Below are 21,955 nucleotides of genomic sequence, written 5' to 3' on the forward strand. Positions count from 1 at the left end.
TTCTATCCAGTTCTTCAGTATATAAAAGAGATGAAATTCACTCTGCTCCGAGTCATGTTCGCGATGAAGACGGACAAGGACGCAAACTGTCACAGCAGAATATCATGTTCTAGGAGTTGATCATGTGGTTCAAAAGAAACAGAAGATACTGGAACCCAGGCAACGATCAGCATGCCAAACTTACCACTTTGAACCAGAGAAAAGATTAAAATCTACGCTCTCGATGAAAGGAGACATGACGTAAGTCTGTCACAATAGAAAATCATGTTCAACGAGTTGACCATATCGTTCAAAAGAAGAAAAAAAAGGGGGGGGGAGATACTGGAAACTTAGGTAACGAGCTGATTGATCAGCATGCCAAAATTGCAACTTTGGAAGGTGAACAAGTTGGGGGGAGGGATTAGACTAACATGTAGATTAAAGAAAAGTTACAGCTCATCTCACATCACTGATGGCAACGCCTTTCGAAGAACAGATCAAAAACCTGGTTTAACGATAAAACAAATGCTTGAATCTTCATGACGATTATATCGAAAAAATAATCATATTTGATCATAACTTTTGGTAATAAATTTATTTCTCTCTACTCGGAGATTAAAAAAAAAAAAAAAGATCTCGTATTTTTAACAGCTCAAGTTCGCTATCTAAACAAAATGACGAAACTGGGTCATCTTTATTTAACTTATGGTATATTTAGTGATCATGAGCTTTCAAGTAAAAATTGGCTTAAATAAAAAAATGGTAGACTTCTGGTACTTTTTTAAAATTTTCATTTCGAATATGTTTGGTTTTCTAGCTTTGTGCTTTTGTTAAAGAGATGCTCTCCCACGAGGTTGAAAAACATTGATTTTATTTAAATAAAAGATAACAGGATAATCTGAAAAGGTTTGAAATTTGAAAAGTCCATTCTTTCCAATGCTTACGAAATACTGATCCTTGGCATGAAACGAAAACGTGTTCATTGTCAAACTTTTTGTGTGTATGTGGCCTAAGGTTAATACACAAATATTAAAATATGTATTTTGGAAATCTTTTTCTCCAACTAATTTAAACCAAAATTTGGTACAGAACTTTGTAGAAACAAAATAACATTTCATTTATTTAAGATTAAAATGTGGTGATTTGTCAAAATCTTGTTCAAATTTTTTAATGATTATACTTTCTTTTTGCATATGAGAAAGAAATAACTAATATTTACAAATTCAGGCTTTAATTAAGTTTTGTTATATTGGCGTCCTGCTTTTTAACGCATCACTCAGGCTATTTTGGGAACGACTTCATAATTTTGAACCGCGATCAAATGACGAGGGCAGTTCCTGGGCTGGCACCCCCTTGCCAATCTACTACACCAAGCGGAAGAACAGCAAATTCAATCAATTTGCAAATATTAGGAGCTATTTAAACAATTAAAAGTTTCTGACAAAGAAGAACAACATTTTAACACAGTTTTTAAAAATTCAAAGACATTGTTTATTACATTGAATAAAAATATTTACAAGTTCCTACTGTACATTTTAATCACTATCGCTTCCAAAAATCTCCTCTTCATCTCTCTTATTCTGTGCTTCTGCTTCCTCACCCTCACTTTCACTGGATGATGATGAGGATGATGAAGATGACGAGGATGAAGATGAGGACTTAGAACTGGCTGAAGATGCAGGTCGAGCTGTTTCCTTCTCTCCTTCCTCTGCATCTGATCCATCTTCTTCCATTTTCTCATCCTTCTTTTCTTCTGCTTCACTCTCGCTTGAAGCTGAGCCATCTGAAAGAATGAATTTAAATAAAAATTTAATTAAAGTAAAATTAATTTTGCATATTCTTTTAATTATTGTTTTTATTCAAGCATCTAATTACTTAATTAAACAAATGATAAAATTTGTAAATAAATTCAAACTTTAAAAAAAAACTGTAGTGGCACCATGCAAATAATTTTGACAGGTATTTCATGAATCTTAAAAACAGAATCTAAAGCTTCGTTAATTCACAGTCTTTTATTTTGCTTGAGGAATGATGGGAATCATGTACTAGAAAAAATAAGCATTTTATTCCCTGACAAAATGTTAGTAAAAAGTGAACTAAAATTTAGTTAGGGGAAACAGATATGCTAAAGATTTGAATCCATTTTGATTAATTTTATTTTTAAAGCATCATTTATAAGTTGGGAAGAAGTATAATATAATGTAAAACTAAAATGCAGACAGCCAACAACAATTCCAGTTAGGAATGAACAGACAAAGTAAGGAAATAAAATGCATCCTTCTATGAACAAACACATTAAGAAAAATTTTGTTGTCGAAGTAAATAACATACAAAATGATACACTACAGAGGAAACGTTGCTAATAGCATACAAAATTTAAAACCAATTAAAAAAAGTAAATATAAATCATTCCTCTTTATGGCAAATGGATATGGTCCAAAGCAAATTTTAAAATCTTCACTTATAGTCATGCACAAGTATGTAATCCATGTTTCTTTCTGAATTAGATTTTAAGGATCGAGAAAAAAACAAATTCTAATGTCGTAAATTTTAAAAAAGTACAAAAAAAAAAAAAAAAAAAGAGAGAAATTAATAAAAGAAATATTTATATTAACTTTAAAAATTAGTAAAAATCAGAGAAAAATGCACAGTAGTAAAGTTATTATCACTATAAAGCTAATTTTTTAAATTTTAAAATTGTTTAAAAATAATATTAGTGCTTTGGTTTAATCAGAAGTTGAAAAAAAAAAATCTGAAATCTTTTATTCATACAATAGACAACCTTATTTAATGAATTTTGAAGTTGAAAATATTAAGTCTAAGTAAAATATTTAAAGAAATTAATAATTGTTCTACTTTTTTCGAGATAACCTGTAGTATACATATATAAAATTCATAAGATTTTTTTTTTAAATGTAGATATTTATGTATACCTTGAGCATCAATTTTATGGCAATTAAAATACTTTCTTTACAAACTTTTTATATAAGAAAGTGAAATGAAGAAATATTTCATATCTTCATTCATGAGCAAAAACCAAAAGGATCTTTGATTAATAAAATATTAACAAACTACTTTTGAAATAAGAAACTATTCTTTTGAAAGAAATGAAACAAAATATATACCTTTTTCCTCAGCTTCCTCATTTTCTTCTTCTCCTTCTTCATTATCTTTCTCTTCTTCAGCATTCTCTTCAACTTCTTGGACTTCTTCCTCCTCCTCTTCTTCCTCTTCAGGAGGTGGATCCAAGTTCGTCATGCGAGCCATCTACAAGAATACAATCCTTTTTACAACCTAACCTTCTGCTTAAATTTTGAACAAAATAATAAAATACTAATTTTTTTTCAAAGCAAAATAACAAATAGGAATTTTAAAAAGAGATTTATTAACCAAAATTCTATTTCTGGAAAGCAAATAACCTTGACCATCTTAAGAACTCCACTTGAGTTCCTTACAATATATATGGCTATAGAGTATTAAAGAAAATACTATGTATATGATTTTTTCCCCTCATTATCATTAAATATTGGGAATTTTTTTTACTTCCTTTTCAGTATTTGATATATTTTTTTAAAGCACAAAATCAAATACATATTTGTTTCATACATTTTAATTTATAAACATTCCCATTACAATAGTTTGAATGTTTTATTTAAACCTCTTTAAAATTATTTAAGTTGTATCAAATTTTTCAGTTAATTTGAAAAATTTTATTCACAATTTTTTAAAAATATTATAATTAAAAAAAATTTAAAAAAAAACTCTTTATGGTATGATTTTATTATGTCTTTTAGGTAAAAAAAAAAAAAAAAAAAAAAAAGCATTCATGCTTAATACTTTTTATAAAATTAAATCTTTTAATTTTAAAAACTGAATTTTATATCTATTGTTGCTCTACCTGCTGATGCATTAGAGGCTAGACCAGTTGAGATAGAATTATCAAATTTGGATCAAATATATTTTGGAATGGAATGCACATTTCAAAATATTTCAAGCTTTTAAATACAATTTTAATTTATTAAATAGTTTAAATCGAAGTTTAAAACATTTTATAGATATCTTCTGAAAATATTTCTCTACAAAAATAATTTTTATTCCATCTTACAATTCTGAAAATTATCTTTATAATGAGATATATTTAATGTATAATTTTTCTGTAATATTAACAAATTATCAAGATATATGTATTTATCAAGATATATTTTATTCCAGATTTGTGTATTTGTAAATCTCACAAAATAATAACTTTGCTTAGTTTGAATCTGAAAATATCTACAGTAATTAATTTATTATTCAACTGTAATGTAGCTTAAATATGCCTATTATAATAGAATATGCATTATGAAATTATTGTAATTTAAATTAATTTCATGCTTGGCCCAAATGTTAAATAATCTTAACTGTCTCATAGTTTTAAATTTTTTTTATCATTTTTGTTAATTATTATAGCTTTTATTTTTAATATATTATCTTTTTAATACATTATCTTATAGCTCTTATCTCTAATTATCTTTTTTATATTATTCATTATTATATTTATTTATATTATAATATAAAGCTTTTATTTTTAATTTTTTAAGTGGTAAAGAATACACAAACTGCAGTTTTTTAATTAATTTTTTTTTTTTTTTTTAAAATAGGGGGCACTATTTTGGTATTTGCTATAGGTGCCATATTATATATATAATTTTATATATTCTGTATATACATATGCCTCTGAATATACAGAAATGAGCAATATTACTTTTCTTATGTTTTGTTGTTGTTGTTCACATACAAAAGCAAGCTAATTTTATGTTAAAAATATTATTAAATACCACTCAGTTTTATTCCGCATCTAGGAGTTCCCACTTAATTAATTTCAATAATCTCCATTTTGCTTTGGTAAGAAAATTAGTTTTAAAGTAGTTACAAAGGAACTATTTATGAATCATACTTAAAATAATACTACAATTTTTTGCATATTTTAATTTAAACAATTAAAAGGCATTAGTAGTTAAGCATACTCTTTTAGGCAATGAAAATTATATCTTTTCATTATTTGATATGTAAATGAATGACTAATTACAAGCAAATATAGCTAATGAAGCACACATGCATAATCTTTTAGGATTTCACTGTAGATATACCACACATGACAAGTTGATTGAAGTCTAACTGAAATAAATTATTTTTAAAGGTACTTGTGAAATTCTAAAAATCCATAAAATAAAAGAGCTTAAGTGTCATTCTTGTATGTAATATGACAAAAAGTAAACCGATTAAATTAATTTTATAATGTAATTTTTTTACAAAACTGCATTATTATAGTAAAAATATAAAAAAATATCTTACTTGTGTTTTATATTCAGATTCATCTAAAGGTCGATGTCTTACAATAAGCTTTGAATTAGAATTAGGCTGAGCTCCAGGCTTTAGTCTTCTCTTGCTCAAACGTACCCTGTAATTAAAAATTATCAAAACACATCACATCTCTGTATCAATGAAAATTATGTCAAGACAAATGAAATTAACTTAAAAGGAAAAAATTACTCTACCTAGTTTCCAATTCATTATAGTATATATTTCCATCTCGGCAAACAAAGAAATAATTTTCTTCATAACCTTTAGAAGCCTTATTTTTAACATTCCAGTTATATTCTCTAGCCATTTTATATTCATAACTGTAAAAGAAAAATATATTCAATTGAAAATATATTTGAAAAATAAATGAAATATTTCAAATGATAAAGTCAATGTTTTAATTATCAACGCATTTTGTAAAAAATTAATAAATTCACACTTACTTGTCCTCATCATCATATTCTACTCCATTTTCAGCATCACGCTTCCTTTTTTTCAATGTGTCTTCAGTTGGTAAGAAGTAAGCAACAAACTGTTCGCCAGAATCATCCACTACACCCCTATGCACAGAAGACAGCAATAAATAAAGGGAGCAATTTGCAACTTTCAGTATTTTCAATACATCATTTAAAAACTAGCAATCTAGCACAACATTCAAATTTGTTTTTTAACAATAAAAGTGCTCAAATTATTTATGAGCTTAAAATAAAAAATAAAACAATGACACTTTTTCCTCACAATCAAGGCTTTTTTTTTTTTTTTGATGGCATTTAAAATCATATAAATAGTTTTTAACAATAGAAGTGTTTGAAATTTTTTTTAGACTAATGTATTTATTTCAACAATTTTTAAATTGATAAAAACATTAACATAACACACTTTCAAATGCTTTTTTTCATGATAGCTTTCATAAAATATCAAAATGTACTCAAAGTAATTTACTTTTAATTCACGAGATAATCACTGAAAACAAATATTTTAAATGCAATAATCAACAAAATTATTAATTAAACAGATTCTTATAATTTTGAACAGCCAAGCAATTCTCTTCATCTGAGTGTGGGGGGGGGATGTAAAAATAATCTGAAACACTTCATAATTCAAATAATACTTGTACCATTTTCTAAAACTTTTCAAATAATATTAGCTATTTACTGGTTTTTGGTTTAAATTAACAAATAAAAGAGCAGTTCAATAGTAAATATGTTTAATGGATATACCTAATCATAGCTTGGGACATTTCTTCTGTTCTATTGCCAGCAACTGGTTCAGCATCAAATATGACTTGAGCAAAGGGATATCGCCATAACTATAAAGAAAATAGTAAATTTAACTTTCCTACTAAACACAAGTAAATTTTAAAAGTTTATTAGCGAAAACATTTAAAAAGATTATTCTTACAAATAGTTTCTTTAAAATAGTTATTCAGTATATTTGATTGTCATTCATTTCATCATTTTTAATAATATTATTACCAGCATTTAAATTCAACAAAACAAACACTGATTTTGACATCTGAATAATATTTCTTTTGCCATATCTTGGTTAGTTTTTAAAATTTTATGATGCACAAGCAAAATCATTTATGTAAAACTAAACAGGTATTAAAAAATTAAATTTGATTTGGCTTCTATGCTACTATATGGGGATCTTTATGGTTTTCAACTCAAGAACTAAGAGCATGATTTTCAGAAGAAAAACACACACACACACACACACATTTAAGAAAACAAACTATACTAATTTCTTTGGATTATGATTTTTTTTAAATAATATCCTGGAAAATTCTGGGTGATTATAAAAAAGATGGTTGGTTAGCTTATTGTCATTTAAAGGTGCAAGAGCCAGGTTTGGTAAGATGTGCCATAGAGAAAAGTTGGAAATTAGAGCAGAACAGTTAGTAATTGAAGAGCCAAATAAAATTTTTCTTAATTATTTGAATGTTACGAATATATAAATTTAATTAGGAGAATGATGTTAACAATTTAAATATATACTTTAAGTACAATTGCCTAATTAGCTTGTTTTACCCCCTTTAATTTGTAATAAAGGCAACAGAAGCGTAATGCAAAAATGTAATATACCATGAATCTTTAATAAATGAAGTAGAATAATTTAATAAATAAGGAATATATAATAGAACTCACAAACACAGCTTTAGTGTAAGAAGATAAAATAATCATTTAAAAAAAATCAAGTTTTTAAGTACCATTCTAGATTAATTTCAAAGGAGTTGGCTGAATGTGTTATTCCTTAACTACATAAACTAATTTGAATTTCTGATTTAAAGGAATATGCAAATTAGGATATGCATTAATACAATAACAAATGAAAAATATTTTGTTTATAAATACAATGCTTTAAAAAATGAATAAGAGAATTATGAATTTAAAAAAAAAAAGAGATTTTAATGGAAGATAAGAGTGTCAATATAACAATACTTTCAGAAATTTCTTTACCAAATTTAAACTAATTAGGGTAAGCATTTAATTTAAAAATAATTCATTTTAAAACTTTGATTAAAGTTCAAGTAACTTTAGGTAGTTTGGTATATGATCAAAATAACATTATTTAAAAGCAAAAGAAAATCAGTTTTAAATATTACAAAAAATGAAAATCTCCAATTTAAGTGTAATGTTTCAATTCAAATATAAATCATTTTTTAATAAAAGAAAAAAATTGAAATGGACAATTTTATTTTTAAACACTTTTAATTTAAGAATGGATTTAAAAAATTGATCAGGATTTGATATATGAATTTTACCTCAAAGTCAGGAAATACAGGCAATTCTTCAACAGCATATACATTTGGTTTGCTGTAATGATGTTCAATCTAAAAATAATTAATGGAATACAGTATTTTTTTTAAATATATTCAGAACTAATTCCTAAGAATGAAATCAAATTTACACTAAAAAAAAAACTAGACTTATTAATATGACTTAAACATTCTAAATACTCAACTTGAAATCATATTAAAAACAGCTCAAAAGAAAGAAACTTTTTCTTTATAATTTGTAAACTCAAAATGCTCTTTTTTTATACATTTACTCACACTGTTCAGATTTTATATAATGTTATGAATCTGCAATATTGCTTATTTGTGCAGTTAGTTTCATAGTAGGAAAGAAAGTTTTATTAATATTTTAATGAATGCTGAGAGGATGTAAAGTCAATGACCCCTGGTCTTGGCATTGTCAACAAAGCTATATAAAGCAAATAAAATCAGTGGAGTGAATTAACAACCTTAAGGAGTCCCTATTTTAGCTCATATGTTTTGTTTCTAAATAAATTTTATTTCAACAAACACTCCTTTTATTTCATGCTCAGTCGGTTCATGTCAGTCAGTAGTCACAATGATTTTTGTTACTCTGGCCCTTCCTGAATAATTTTTCGTTTCTCTCGTCCCTTTTGTTTAATTTCACCCTTATCTGCAATGGTCTGATTCCACACATATCATGTACCGGTTCGATACTAATACTGAGTATAGGAACTTTGTATTGGGACTCTATTTGGTATATAATCTTTGTACAGATTGAATTTTCTCTTTAGAAAGTTGCTTGCAAAGTAAACTCTCCACGTGTTTTTTGCTGATTGTTGTTAAGAATTTTTATTTAATTAACAATTTACTGTATATTAATAATTTTTTCAAGTACAGTACTGTTATGTTTTAATAACCATGTTCCTGAGCAATAAATTAATCCAATTCCTGTATATTGGCTTTATCACACTGTACATCAACCTAACAGATTTTCCATACCAATAAATAGGATTTAAAAGAATGGAATGTTATAATTATCCTAAAGATTCAAAAATAAGAAGATTTTTGTTGCAATTATTTTCTATTTGCCATAATTCTTGATCTATCTTGCCTTAAACATCTTTTGAAAAAGATAAGTATTTTATCAAATATAATGATAAATATTTTTTTTTAAAAAGTAAGTTATATGCATTAATATAAGATAAGTAAAATTAACAAAATTTCTTAAGATGATATGATTAATGTGATGTTTCATTAAAATACACCAAAATTTTAAAACCACATCTATAAAAAAATATAGAAATAAATTAAATGATTATTTTTTCACATTTAATTTATTCCTTTCAATTATATTCTTTACTTATTCTATGAAAATCTGCATTTAAGAGAAAACTGAATCTGCATTGAAATCAAATTTAAATAATATAAAGCATATAAAGAAACAATTCAAGATGACAATAAGAATCAAAAGTTCTATATTAAACAAAATACATGCAAAAAAAAATACAGAGAGAGACACAACAAAGAAACTGTAAATTTCTTTGAAATTTCTAATAAGAGAGAATAAGTATAGTTAAATATTTGGTTTTATTAATGAAAGAAATGAATTAACCGAATAAAAAGTAATAGCATGCAGTTTAAATAATAGTGCCCAATACTTACTGGAATTTTGGCATCAGAGAAAGTTTTATTGATGGCATTGATTTGACTTTCTCGGTCCATATACAGATTTTCTTCTTTAAACAGTTTCTTAACATTGTAACCAACTCTAAAAAATAAAAAATAAAAAGTTTGACAATATAAGTAAAATTCAAAATATTACTAAAAAAAAAAATAGTAGAGACATGCTTTTTTTTTTTTTTTTTTTTTTTTTTTAATCATTTGAGAAATTTGAAACTTTACATGCACTACAGTTTTAAACAATTTTTTATTTCACGATATTTTATAAAATAAGTATAAAAACAATTTTAAAAATGTCTCCAATAATTTTCAAAAAAAGCCAAGATAAAGGAAAAGGAAAGAATTAAAATTTACTTTCTTTTTAATTAGTAATAAATAAAAATATCTAAAATATTTATGTTAATATAAGAAACCCTTTTTAGCAATATTAATAACTAATTCTTTTTTTTTCTTTCCTATTTAATATAAATAAACTTACTCCCAATCCTTCTTAGAAATATCACTTGTCTGTCATTATATAACTAACTGCATCAATTAAGAAAAATATAGTTAACTGACTAACAATACAAGCTGCATTTCATTACAAAAGAGAAATTGTAAACAAATGGGTCAAACTATAAAATTTACTTCACCATGGCACAATTTTTGCAACTATTTTACTGAATTTCAAAAAGGCCAACATTTTTAATGAATAAGTTTTACAAAAGTTTGTAAAATTAATTATCATGCATTAAAAGCTGTTATAGTTGCTTTCTACCAATTTGCTGCTTGTGTGCTACTGTTTAAGTGCTTTTCTTGTGTATATTTTGTTTGTGTTTAGTTGAAAGCGTGTTCATGTCTTGGAGTAGAATGAAAGACATACTTTGGTATTGCCCTCTTGGATTGTTTCATTGAATATCCATTACACCAAATTCATTCATTTTGCAGAATTTTATGGAATTTTCCACAACAATGTATACACACGCACACATACATTCGTATGGCAAAATCCACAAAATATAAAGAAAAGTTTGAATAAAGTAAAAAACAGCTTTTATATACTTAATAACTATAAAAATTCTAGATTAAAATATAATTTTAACTCAATAAAAAAATGCCATCAGAAAGATTTTTACTTTGTTTCTGTCTTTTCACTGCTGTGACCATATCTGTTGAACTCATTGGAAATGTACTCTGTCTTTTTCAACCATGGAACAGCCTTATTATGATGCCGAGACCTGAAATTAAAAGGCAATAAGATACATAAGAAATGTTCAGGAATAATTTATTTTTTCAACTATAAACACAGCATTTTATCAAAATAATTCAACATATAAAAAAGAAATACAATCACTTAATCATAAAAACTTGTAATATGCAAGATAGAATATGCTTATTACAAGAACTTATCAGATGCAATACAATAAGAACATGTCGGAAACTCATCTGAAATTAATAATATAAGCTGAAGTTAATAATATAAACAACATTAAAATGGTTTTATGTTTAAATTTTTCTTAACTTGGTTTAATTTTTTTAAGTGCATGTGCTAAATGATAATAATGCTTATTTAACAGAAAAGTAAGCACTGTTTTTTAATAATACAGATGACAAAATAGAAAGTTCATTCATGTATCATTCTAAGGCATTAAGAATTTATTTTGGAATGTGCCTTGCAATTCTGAACAATGGTCTAAAGGTCAAGACTGATATCTAAATCCTACATCCTTTCATGCTTTTGCACATAAATATTCCACAGCAAAATCACATAGATCAATAAAATGAAATTAAAATAAGTACACAAATTCAAAAGATATGTACACTAAAAAAGACTGGAAATTTTCTATTATAAAATTTTTATATACTATTTTTATTATTATTATATTTATATACTAAAATATTTTATATTTTTTATATACTTTTTATAAAAATATTAAGGGTAACATTTATAGATTATGCTCAAAATTATTTTCACCAAATGAACTGGTTTAATGAATTGGATTAATATAACACTTCCTTTTTAAAAAGAAAATGTTGTAAAATTAGATAGCAGTGAAAACTGAACAGTTAACAAGTTATAATCCTATAGTCAAACATTATTGATAATTGTAATAATTTCTCTATCATGATTCATTGGATAAAAGAAAAGCAAAAAAAACTCGGAGCATGAAAATAATTTTCAAAAAGTAGAATAGCAGAAAAATCTAAAATCCAAAGAGAAATTTAATAGTACACATTTTTTTAAGTCCTTCGGCACCTTTAATAGGATTTAGTTCTTGTTTGAAGTCAACAGTCATGCAAATATTGTCATTTTTGCATCTGAATGCTTTTCATTAGAATCTCACATTTCCATTTAAATCACTATTTGTCTTTAGTCATCAAATTCTTAATGTAAATTTATTTTTTCTTATAATATTAAAAATATCTTATAATATTTACTACCAGCATGAGTATCAGAAAATCAAGTAAAGAACAGGTGCCAATTCGATGTTTGGCATTGGGGTATTGAAAAAAATGTTTAGAAAAGTCTAACTCAAGATATTAATAAATTGTTATGGTTTACAAAAATCTCAAACAAGACACAAAATTCTGATCAACATAAACACTTTTCATCAGAAACAATTGTAAAATGCAATTACCTAAAAAGCTTAACTTGTTTGCGAACTAAATTTGGACTATTAATGTTGGACATACATGTTAATGAAAACTGCCCATGCTTATGATAAACACAAAAGATTTTACTATTAAGAGTTCAAAAGACATTTAGGTTCATGACATGCCTGATAAGAAGAACCCAGAATGGATCAATAACTAAGTAAGTACTATAAATAAAGTCCTTCATATGCTGCATTTTTAAGAATATGAGCATTAAAAAAAAAAAAAAAAAACAGGAAAAACTTGTATTTTTTCTCAATTTTAAGAGGAATCAACAAAACATTCTCTTCCAATAATAAAAACCACATATACTTTAAAATTTAAAGAAATTTACTGAAACACATATTTTACAAATAAACAAAGTATACTAAATGAATAAATATTAAAAAAAAAAAAAAAATCAACAGAAACCTTTTAGAATCTTGAGGTGTTAATGTATCTTCCTCTAAGAGTCTTTCATCATCTGCATGAAGAGTAGCTGTGGGGAAAATAGTATGCAGAATTTAAAATAATAATAATAATGATAATAACTTTAATAGTGCAATTTTTATTTTTATTTACTTGTTTATTTTTGTTTACTGAATATAACATAAATATTCTTGGAATAAACAAACATATTTGGTATCCTGACTATATTTGTATATTAAGCTAAAAAAATGCCTCATTAAAAAATTTGTTTGTGAAGATTTTAGCAAACAAGCAAGAACACTAGCCCCAAGCTTAAATTTTTGCCACTAAAAAAGCTAGATGATCAAATTCCATTTCCTAATCAATCCAATAATTTTTTTGCCCATTATTAATATTACACATTAAAATAATGACAGATGGAAAAAAGTTAGCAGTTCCTAATCAATTCTAATATTTTTTGCCTATCACTAATAATAAGCATCAAAATAAAGCACAGAAACAGAAAGAAGTATGGTTTAGTATTAAGAGCAGAAATGTTCAAACTATGAAATAATCCAACAGGCATTCTATAACAAATTTGTATGGCAATCGAAAATATGGAAGTAATCGATAATTCAGAATAAACATACAATCTACTTTTAGTAACCAATCCAAAAACTCACTTCTGAATAACACTTCTAAATAAAGACATTTATTGTTTTGTAATATGATTTAAAAGATCAAATATGAGGAGAAATGATAAAAAAATAATAATAAAATAAATGTAGTGAAAGCTCAGTATTGAAATATAACCCCACTCTCCTAAACAAACAAACATACCATTTAATTAGTTTTTTAAAGAAAATTATAACTATTAATATAATAAATTTCGATCCTTACTCTGCCTCTTTCAACCTATTTTTATATATAATTTTGGAGTAAATTTAATGTAGTTCAATAATGTAGGTATAAAGACCACCATCTAAATTCACCTTTCAAGTCAATAGCGTTTTTGGATTATTATGCACACAAACACATAGAAATCTGGAAACATTCCAAAAATACTCCCCCCCCATACCAAATGAGATCTAAATGGTTTAAATTTCAAAACAAAATATTTGGACCATTACTTTTTTTATATATACTTTTAATAAGAAATTATCATTATAAGAAAGTAATAAAAAGTAAATAAAAAAGTTACCTGTTGGATCAACAGCATATGTCTGAGGATTGATTAGATCAATTGTTACACCAAGATCATGCTCAGTAAGTAGATCATGTTTATAATTACGTTCCAGAGAGGTAGGTTTGTATTCTACATATCTAAAGGTCAATAATTAAACATGTATGAAAACTGAAAACAATGCTAAAAAATTTAAGATCACATTTAATAAACAGCATAATTAATAATATTATGATAAAAAGCTATTTTCAAATAACAAGTTTCAATGGCTTACTTCATATTAGGTAACAAATTTTATAATCCCATTATTTTTTTAATAAATTTCAAAGTTTTCATAATAAAGATTTCTATAAACTATGCAGTAAAAAAAAACTATATATACAAGTTTTAAAATATCTAATAATTGATCAAAAATATTCATATTCAAATGCCATAGTCTCAGTGTTCACTAATAATTTTAAAATTCACAACATTTTATCTAAGTTTACTAAATAAATTAGTAAAAATTTTAGAAATTTCTAACAATAAGAAATCACAATGTGAATGTGGCAAGCAGTAAGAAATAATCAATAAATTTAGCCAATCTTTTTTTGACAGGCCAATAACAGCTAAAATGACATCAAATATAAGAAATACAACAACCTTATGCCAAAAAATGAACAATGTTTGTCACATAAGTTCAGAACTGCACTACTTTTAGGTTTACATGCCAACAGATTTGTCCCAAGATTTAAATTCAGCATTAATTTCTATCAAGCCACCTTAACCCAATAATGCTGTTTCAAGAGATTTATGGCCATTAGATGTTTATTATTTAATAGTAAGGAAAGCAATTTGCTCATTACTGGTTTAAAAACATTTTTTATTTTTAATTCTAAGCTACAACTCAGATTTTCTTTAAAATACTCAGACAAAAAAGATTTGATCATGCATGTAAAAAAGAATACAATATATTCACTTTCAAAGCACATTTTCCAAACATGAATCTTACTAGGTCAAAATAATTGGCAGGATGAAAAGACAATTTGAAATTTTTTAATTTATAACTTTTGAAGCATTTCCATATTATTTGTACATATCTGACAAAAAAAAAAGGGGGGGGGGAAGCAAGAAAATATATTGAGAGTATGTGATTTTTTTTTTCTATTTTTGTTATCTATGCACAAGTGTGAATCTTCAAATAAACAATAAAAACTAATTCATTAAATAGAACCATTCTGAATGATTTTAATGTTTTATGGCATATTTTGTGATCTCTGCATCATATTGTGGTTGTAGCTTCATAAGGCAGTTAACAGCCTCCAGATAAGGGTGATAACTTTTGTGTAGTGGTTATGTTATGCAGTTATGGATCCTAACGTTGCGGGTTTTGTCCTCGGTAATTCAACCTTGACAATATCACATGGAAGAATTGGTAGAAACTATTTAATGAAAGAATAAGATATTGAAAATATTAGAATATTGTTGTGATGATAAACGCTATTCAGAAATTCATCCTGATGAAGAATTTTATACCATATATGCATTTGATTTATCCAACAAAGACTGAATTGGTCCTTATACTACAAGCAGTGAAATCAAATAATCTAATACAGGGTCCATTCATAAAACAACAAATAAAAATTTAGACTAAGAAAATATTTTGTTTCCAGGTGCTGGTGCAGTTTTCGAAAGTGAAATCAATGGCAACAGTCAAACAATAAAAAATAGTCAAGGCAACTGAACAGAACAATTAAGATATATCCTAAGTGTGGATTATCAGAGATGAAACAGTCAAAGACAGTTCTATTTCAAGAATGGGAAATATTTTGTCTAGCGTTAAAGGAGATGTAGAACATTTCACAAGAAATAGCTGGACCAACTTTATATGCAAAGAGAGAAATAACTAATGGTAACACAAATAGAGTATGAATATTGCTTATCAATAAAAAAATGTGTACACCCAGGAAGTCCAATAGTGTATGAATACTAATAAATAATAAATCCAGCATAAAGTTTTGGCTTGTTATTTATGTACAGTAAAAATACTTATTGAATGGATATCTATATTTGAATATGAAACTAAGTCATCTGGAGAAATGGTAGAAAAACATATAGTAGATTATTTGATGGAATCTCCATCAATAACAATAGATTGTTTGATAAACTTTTTACTAGAAGAAACTTGATAATGATAATTTTTTTTACTTTATTGAAATTAATGAAGTTAATTAGGACCTAAGGTATAAACAGCTTATTCTTAAAAAGAGAGAGAGGGGTGAGCTCTATTCCAGTAAAATTACTAAGAATGGCAATATGTCACTCAAGTCTTATCAAGTAAAAAGGAATAAAAACACTTAGAGTATCATACAACCAACACTGAAAATCCCATTTAATGGGCAGAAAAGCACTCAAAGTTGTGAAATTATACAATTTGATTAAATATGTTGATAATTTGGATGAGATGACCCCAAAAAATAGAAAAAGAAATAATTATCCATACATTGATCAGTTAAAAATTTTTTTTAAAATATTTTTAATCTGGCAATGTAAATACTCTGATAATTTACCAGGAAAAACTGAATGTAAAAATATTTGCTGCAATAATTTTATACTGAATAATTTGAAAGGAAATAACTCAATAAAAAACATATTTAAGAAGCTTCGTAAGATATACATTTCAGCAAAATTCTCCAACTCTTCACTTCTAATCGAAAGAAGAATTATACTTGTTAGATTCTTTTCCAGAAATGCAAAGTAAATGCAGGCAAAGACAAAATTTTGAACATTTGTGAAACTAAAAAAATATATTTGTAAACCTGTACAACAAGAATTAAGATGTCAATAATTTGAGTATACTTTCAAAATGTATAATGCAAGTAATTCCTAATGTAGTTAAAAAAAATATTTCATAGTGAAAACTACTGTAAGGCAATTTATAATCCTTTGAACTATCTTCAGCCTTTAGCAACTATCTTCAATATTAGAGAGAAAATGTTGGTGAGCTAGATTCAACACTAGTGATCCAGAGCAACAGTTAAGATGGCTCGGCCATATCTGAAGAAGTCCTGAAAACAGCACCCTCAAAATCCCACTTTTAAAAATCCTGTGGGATCCTGGGTCAGAGAAAGACCTCCAATTAAATGGCTGGATTATGTGGAAAGAAACCTGAGTATTCTGAGGATAAGGAACTGGAAGGGAACTGCGGAGGGATAGAAAGTGCTGGAAAGTGTGCATGATTGAGGCAGCCAAGGTTTGCAAGGGGCTGTTGTGCTCTTGAAGAAGAAGAAAATGATTTTTAATTACTTAATTTTTTTTATATTATCTTTTTTTTATATATGTTGACAATTTATAAACAAACAGAATAGTTTTTGACTATTTTAACTCTTTTATATAATTTAATAATCATTTGCTTACATATATTTAATATTAAACAAGTGGGTTATATACTTATATGCTTTAACTTCATTTATGGAACAAAAAGGGGGTAGGAGCATATCAGTCACTAGCCTTAGCGATACTTCAGAGCTCTAAGGGCCAGTGTTACCTTTGTTGTTTCAGACAATAAGTTATAGTGAATGTTGCTAGAGCAATTAAAAACAATATGTTTTTATTTATATGTTATGTTTTTAAAACATTTCCTTTCTTTTATATTTTTTTATACAAATGCAAAGAACATTTTTAGATGAAAATCAAACCAGAAATATCTTTTTGGTGAAAAGGAAAAAATTCAAAAACCCATAGTCAACAATATTTTTATTCTTTCTATCACTCAAATTTATAAAGTCACAGCATATTAAATTTAACTAAATTAAATATGTCTTACCTATTTGATGAAAATGGATAAGTGATAAATTTTGGGTCAAATGGAATATCTGGGAGTGTATTGCAGTACTTCACTCTGCATACCAAATCTGACCTAAAAAATTAACAAAACATATTTCAGATGACAATAAAATAAACTACTTTAAACTATTTAAAAAGATTACATAATAAAATCAATGCAATTTTAATCTCATTGGTACATATATTATTATTTAATAAAAGCATAGATAAAAATAATGTTGAAAGTAGATATCTATATTTGCAAAACATAGCAGGTATATTTAGGTTTTATAAAATAAAATTTAAATATACCTGCATTTAAAAAATATTTTCTGAACAACTGCAATCTCATTCAGAATTGGTAATTTCCTTATATAACTTTTGGTATATCTACCGTATCTTAAGATTTTAAGACTAATGATGGCAATTATTTTAAATAATAAAGTTAAACTCATGTACACATGGTTTTAAATGTTATTTAATATATTAGATATGTTTATACCAAATTAAGACATTTTTATTGACATATAACCCCAAATGTGCTACTCCTAGAATATGTATAACATTTAAAAAGGTAGAAATTAAAAAAAAAAACGATAAAATATTTATCATTCAAATTTACTTAATAATGAAATGAAAGTACAATAAAATACTAGGGTATTCTACCTTTAACTAAAACACGAAACAAAAAGCCACAGATATCATTAAAAAATAATTAATGCTTTCTGAAATATATGATTACATTTGAATCTTTTTTTCATATTTGAATTTACTGCTCTTTTTTTACAATATAGTTAAATGCAGTTCTAATAATAATTTTTACAGACTATGCTACTTTTATACATTTTTACAAAAGCAACCAAGTTGAGACCTACAATATGCGAATTTCATGAAAACTTCTGAGGATTAGAGTAACTTGTTTAGAAATCTATTAACAAAGTAAGAAATTAAATCAGAAACAAATTATACAAGCATTGTCTATTTCTTATTTTTTTGAATAAACAATTAGAGCCGTTTTTTCAAATGATATTTATTTTTTTTTGAATTATAATATATTTAAATGAAAAAAGCAATTTCATGCTCATATATATGAATGGCATATTATAACAGGCACTCTTATTTCTTTGGAAAACAAATATATGAAAAGGTGTAATTGCATACAATTATACAAATTTCTTATATTGCATCACCATATGTACAACAGCAAGATTGCAAGCAAAAGATATTTGTTTACATTTTCCTCTTTGAATTAGACAATTACTGTGATTATTTGAAATTGTATACCACTGTAATTGAAAGCAATATTCATTGGAAAGTGTTCAAAACTCTGAAAGTCAGTATTATAAATGACTCAAATAAAACATAATAACAATGCTGTAAAATTTGCAAATCATACATCTCCCTCAATACTGAAAACAGTATAAAATTAATGTTACTAATAATGTACAATATCTTTTCCATGATACACTACTACACTTTACAATACAATATTATATAATACAATACTAAAGAAAGCACCTCTTAAAACGTTTAATTCTTAGAATACAGAAAAGAGAATTAAAGGTACTTATGTATTAATGCCACCGCAGCTACAGATTTGGCAATTTTTGCCTCAAGAGCAATCCTGTTGTTCGCATATATATATATAGCAAAAATTTTAGGTGTAGATTGGTGGCACTTAAAAACCGCGAAGTCTGTAGTTGTGGTGGCATTAATACGTAAGTACCAAATTAAGGTTTATACATTCACATAACATTTTGGTACTTATGTATTAACTGCTTGCCAATGATCGATCTCCAAAAATCATATGCAAGAATGTATTTCATAAACATAATTTGACTATGTCTTCCAATGAAATGCAGTTAAGACATAAGTACAGCATTTACTTAATAGTTCTCCCCACTGCTGTTATTTTCATTTTTATTGTCAAACCATTTATAATTCATCTTGACTATTAAATATGAAACAATTTGGTTAGCTAACCAGCATCTTATCCATTGGCTAGAAGGGCTTACTATGATAAAGATAGATTATAATAACAGTGATATTATAGAGAACAAATTTGATATTACTGCAATTACGAACATAAAAATTTCTAGTTATAAAAACAGTTTTTAAAGGAATTAATATATACAATTATCAAATTTCATTTTGCTTAAAAGCATGATTTGTAATTAGTTTTTCCAATAAAGAGATAGAAATGTTTAATTTGGTATCAACCCATTCAATTTCTTCCCTATCCCTTCCTATATCAAAGCTTTCTCTAAAAAATTTTAAATATAAAACTATTAATCAATAGTTTCAAATCTTATTATTCATTAGCTAATTTCAAAGAAGTAAATGAAAATACTATTCAGAATTTCATTTAATTATACCAACTTTTAACTTAAAATTCTACATTTCATCATTATTTTTAAAAATTATAGTCAGACCATTCATCTTGCCTGCCTAATGTAAGTTTTTTCATAATAAGAAAAAAACATAAATTTCATAAAGACAAAAAAAAAAAAAAGTATAGATAGTATAAAAATATAGATCCATTAAAAAAAAGATCATTAAAAAATGTTACATGATCAGTTGTATACATCAGTTCCAAACTTCTAGTAAAATAACCACATAATCAAAACTTCAAAAAATTATCCAACTTATCATTGCAGATGAAGTCTGTTTTATAGTTATTAGCCTTAACTTCAATTTGTATATTCAATTTACTTTTTCATTGATATTATTGTGTACTTAATTTAATGAGAATAACAATGAAAAACCACTTTAATTCATTAAGAAGTAATTGAAGTAATTCATCAAGAATGTAACTTATATTATACTAGTTGCCTATGGCAACCAGTTGCTTCACCTGGAATACTCAATTTAATTTCATTGAGATGATTTCATCTCTTATTCAAAATAATAAGAGAAATAATTTTTTACACTTACAACAATTTAACTTAACCAGCAATTTAATGACTGCAACCTTCAGTTACATATACTTTTAAAATTTTGCAAGATTTTACTTTGTTAAGTCAGTTAGCTTCAACAGACATAAATATGGAAATAATATTTGCCATAAATATGAAATATAGAACTAAAAACTATGAAAATGAACAAAATCTAAAGCATTCTTATTTGAGTGACAAAACCAACAACTGGATACAAGTTCTTAATGAATATGGAAAGCACAGTGTTAGTCTTATATCTATTCTGCTTTTATACAATTCCATTGAATTACAATCAATGTCCCTTGTGTAATCTTTTAAAACAAAATATCCACAAAGAAATACATGATATTATACCAGTTAAACACATTTAAGAACTGAACATTGCTGCTTTTACATTCTCAAAAAAACAACATAATACCATATTGATTTCTTAGGAGAAAATCAAAATAATAAAATGTATTCATAATTACTTTTTCTCGCCGGTTCTCTGCTTATTTACAGTAGTTACAACCGGCGCCATAGCGTATTATAAAATTGCCGAAACTATTTCTTATATTTCAGAAAAATAATAAATACTCCATTATACAACAGCGAAACTATTGACCATGCATCAGAATCCAAGCAGACGAATCCTCCATGTTTTAGATAACGGATCAGAAAGAGTACGATATAATTTTGTTGATGTTGGAATAAAATTTCACAAAAATGTTAAAATAAAGCGCAGTTTTTTTTAAATTGTGGAAAAAAATTTTAAAATTTAAAACATATCTATAAATTAATAGCTATTTTTGCTAGTGAAATTTCCAGAAAAAAAAAAAAAAAAAAGAATTCAGTACCAGTCCTAAGCCAATAAAAACTAACAATTAAATAAAAGATTTTTAACTAAGCAATTGCTAATATTTTTGATTCAATACTTAATTTTGAAATAAATTAAAATTTTTTACTGCATAGCTTCTTTTTTTTTTTTTTTCATAAGATTTGTAAACTCTGGCTGAAAGATAAAAAATATGTACATAATGGAAGGCATTCATGTAAGAAAATTATTTCATATTTATTTCCAAGAAAAATTTCACATTACATTATAATTAAATTCATTTTAGTTTAACATTTAACATTTATAATGTTTCATTTTCTTATTCATTTTTATATTTTGGGCAGGTGAAAAAAATATGTCTACTACTAAGTTTTAAAAACGTTTAAAACCCCGTTTCTACTATTTCTTCAACAATCCCTTCTACCCATTAATAA

General features: G+C 25.9%; 1 protein-coding gene across 1 annotated transcript; it reads right to left on the reverse strand.

Moving 5' to 3' along the window:
• Positions 1 to 1,446: 1,446 nt before the first annotated feature.
• LOC129984148 (RNA polymerase II-associated factor 1 homolog) lies at positions 1,447 to 21,349 on the reverse strand. Its single transcript, XM_056093948.1, has 13 exons — positions 21,178 to 21,349; positions 17,773 to 17,865; positions 13,986 to 14,107; positions 12,809 to 12,875; positions 10,879 to 10,980; positions 9,746 to 9,851; positions 8,087 to 8,155; positions 6,543 to 6,631; positions 5,766 to 5,882; positions 5,517 to 5,642; positions 5,314 to 5,419; positions 3,105 to 3,246; positions 1,447 to 1,762 (listed from the first exon to the last, which is right to left on the reverse strand). Exons 1-13 carry the CDS (start codon positions 21,225 to 21,227, stop codon positions 1,515 to 1,517), a joined length of 1,437 nt encoding a protein of 478 aa, XP_055949923.1. The 5' UTR covers positions 21,228 to 21,349; the 3' UTR covers positions 1,447 to 1,514.
• Positions 21,350 to 21,955: the final 606 nt, after the last annotated feature.

Source organism: Argiope bruennichi, chromosome 9 (assembly GCF_947563725.1).
Source record: "Argiope bruennichi chromosome 9, qqArgBrue1.1, whole genome shotgun sequence".
Taxonomy (NCBI): domain Eukaryota; kingdom Metazoa; phylum Arthropoda; class Arachnida; order Araneae; family Araneidae; genus Argiope; species Argiope bruennichi.

Excerpts from the sequence above, each read along its gene's own strand:
- LOC129984148 (XM_056093948.1), bottom strand. The coding sequence starts at position 21,227 with ATGGCGCCGGTTGTAACTACTGTAAATAAGCAGAGAACCGGCGAGAAA. Across the intron at positions 9,852-10,878 it reads AGTGAAAAGACAGAAACAAA|AGTTGGTTACAATGTTAAGA; the intron begins GTAAAAATCTTT and ends TTTATTTTTTAG. Across the intron at positions 1,763-3,104 it reads TGAGGAAGCTGAGGAAAAAG|ATGGCTCAGCTTCAAGCGAG; the intron begins GTATATATTTTG and ends TCATTCTTTCAG.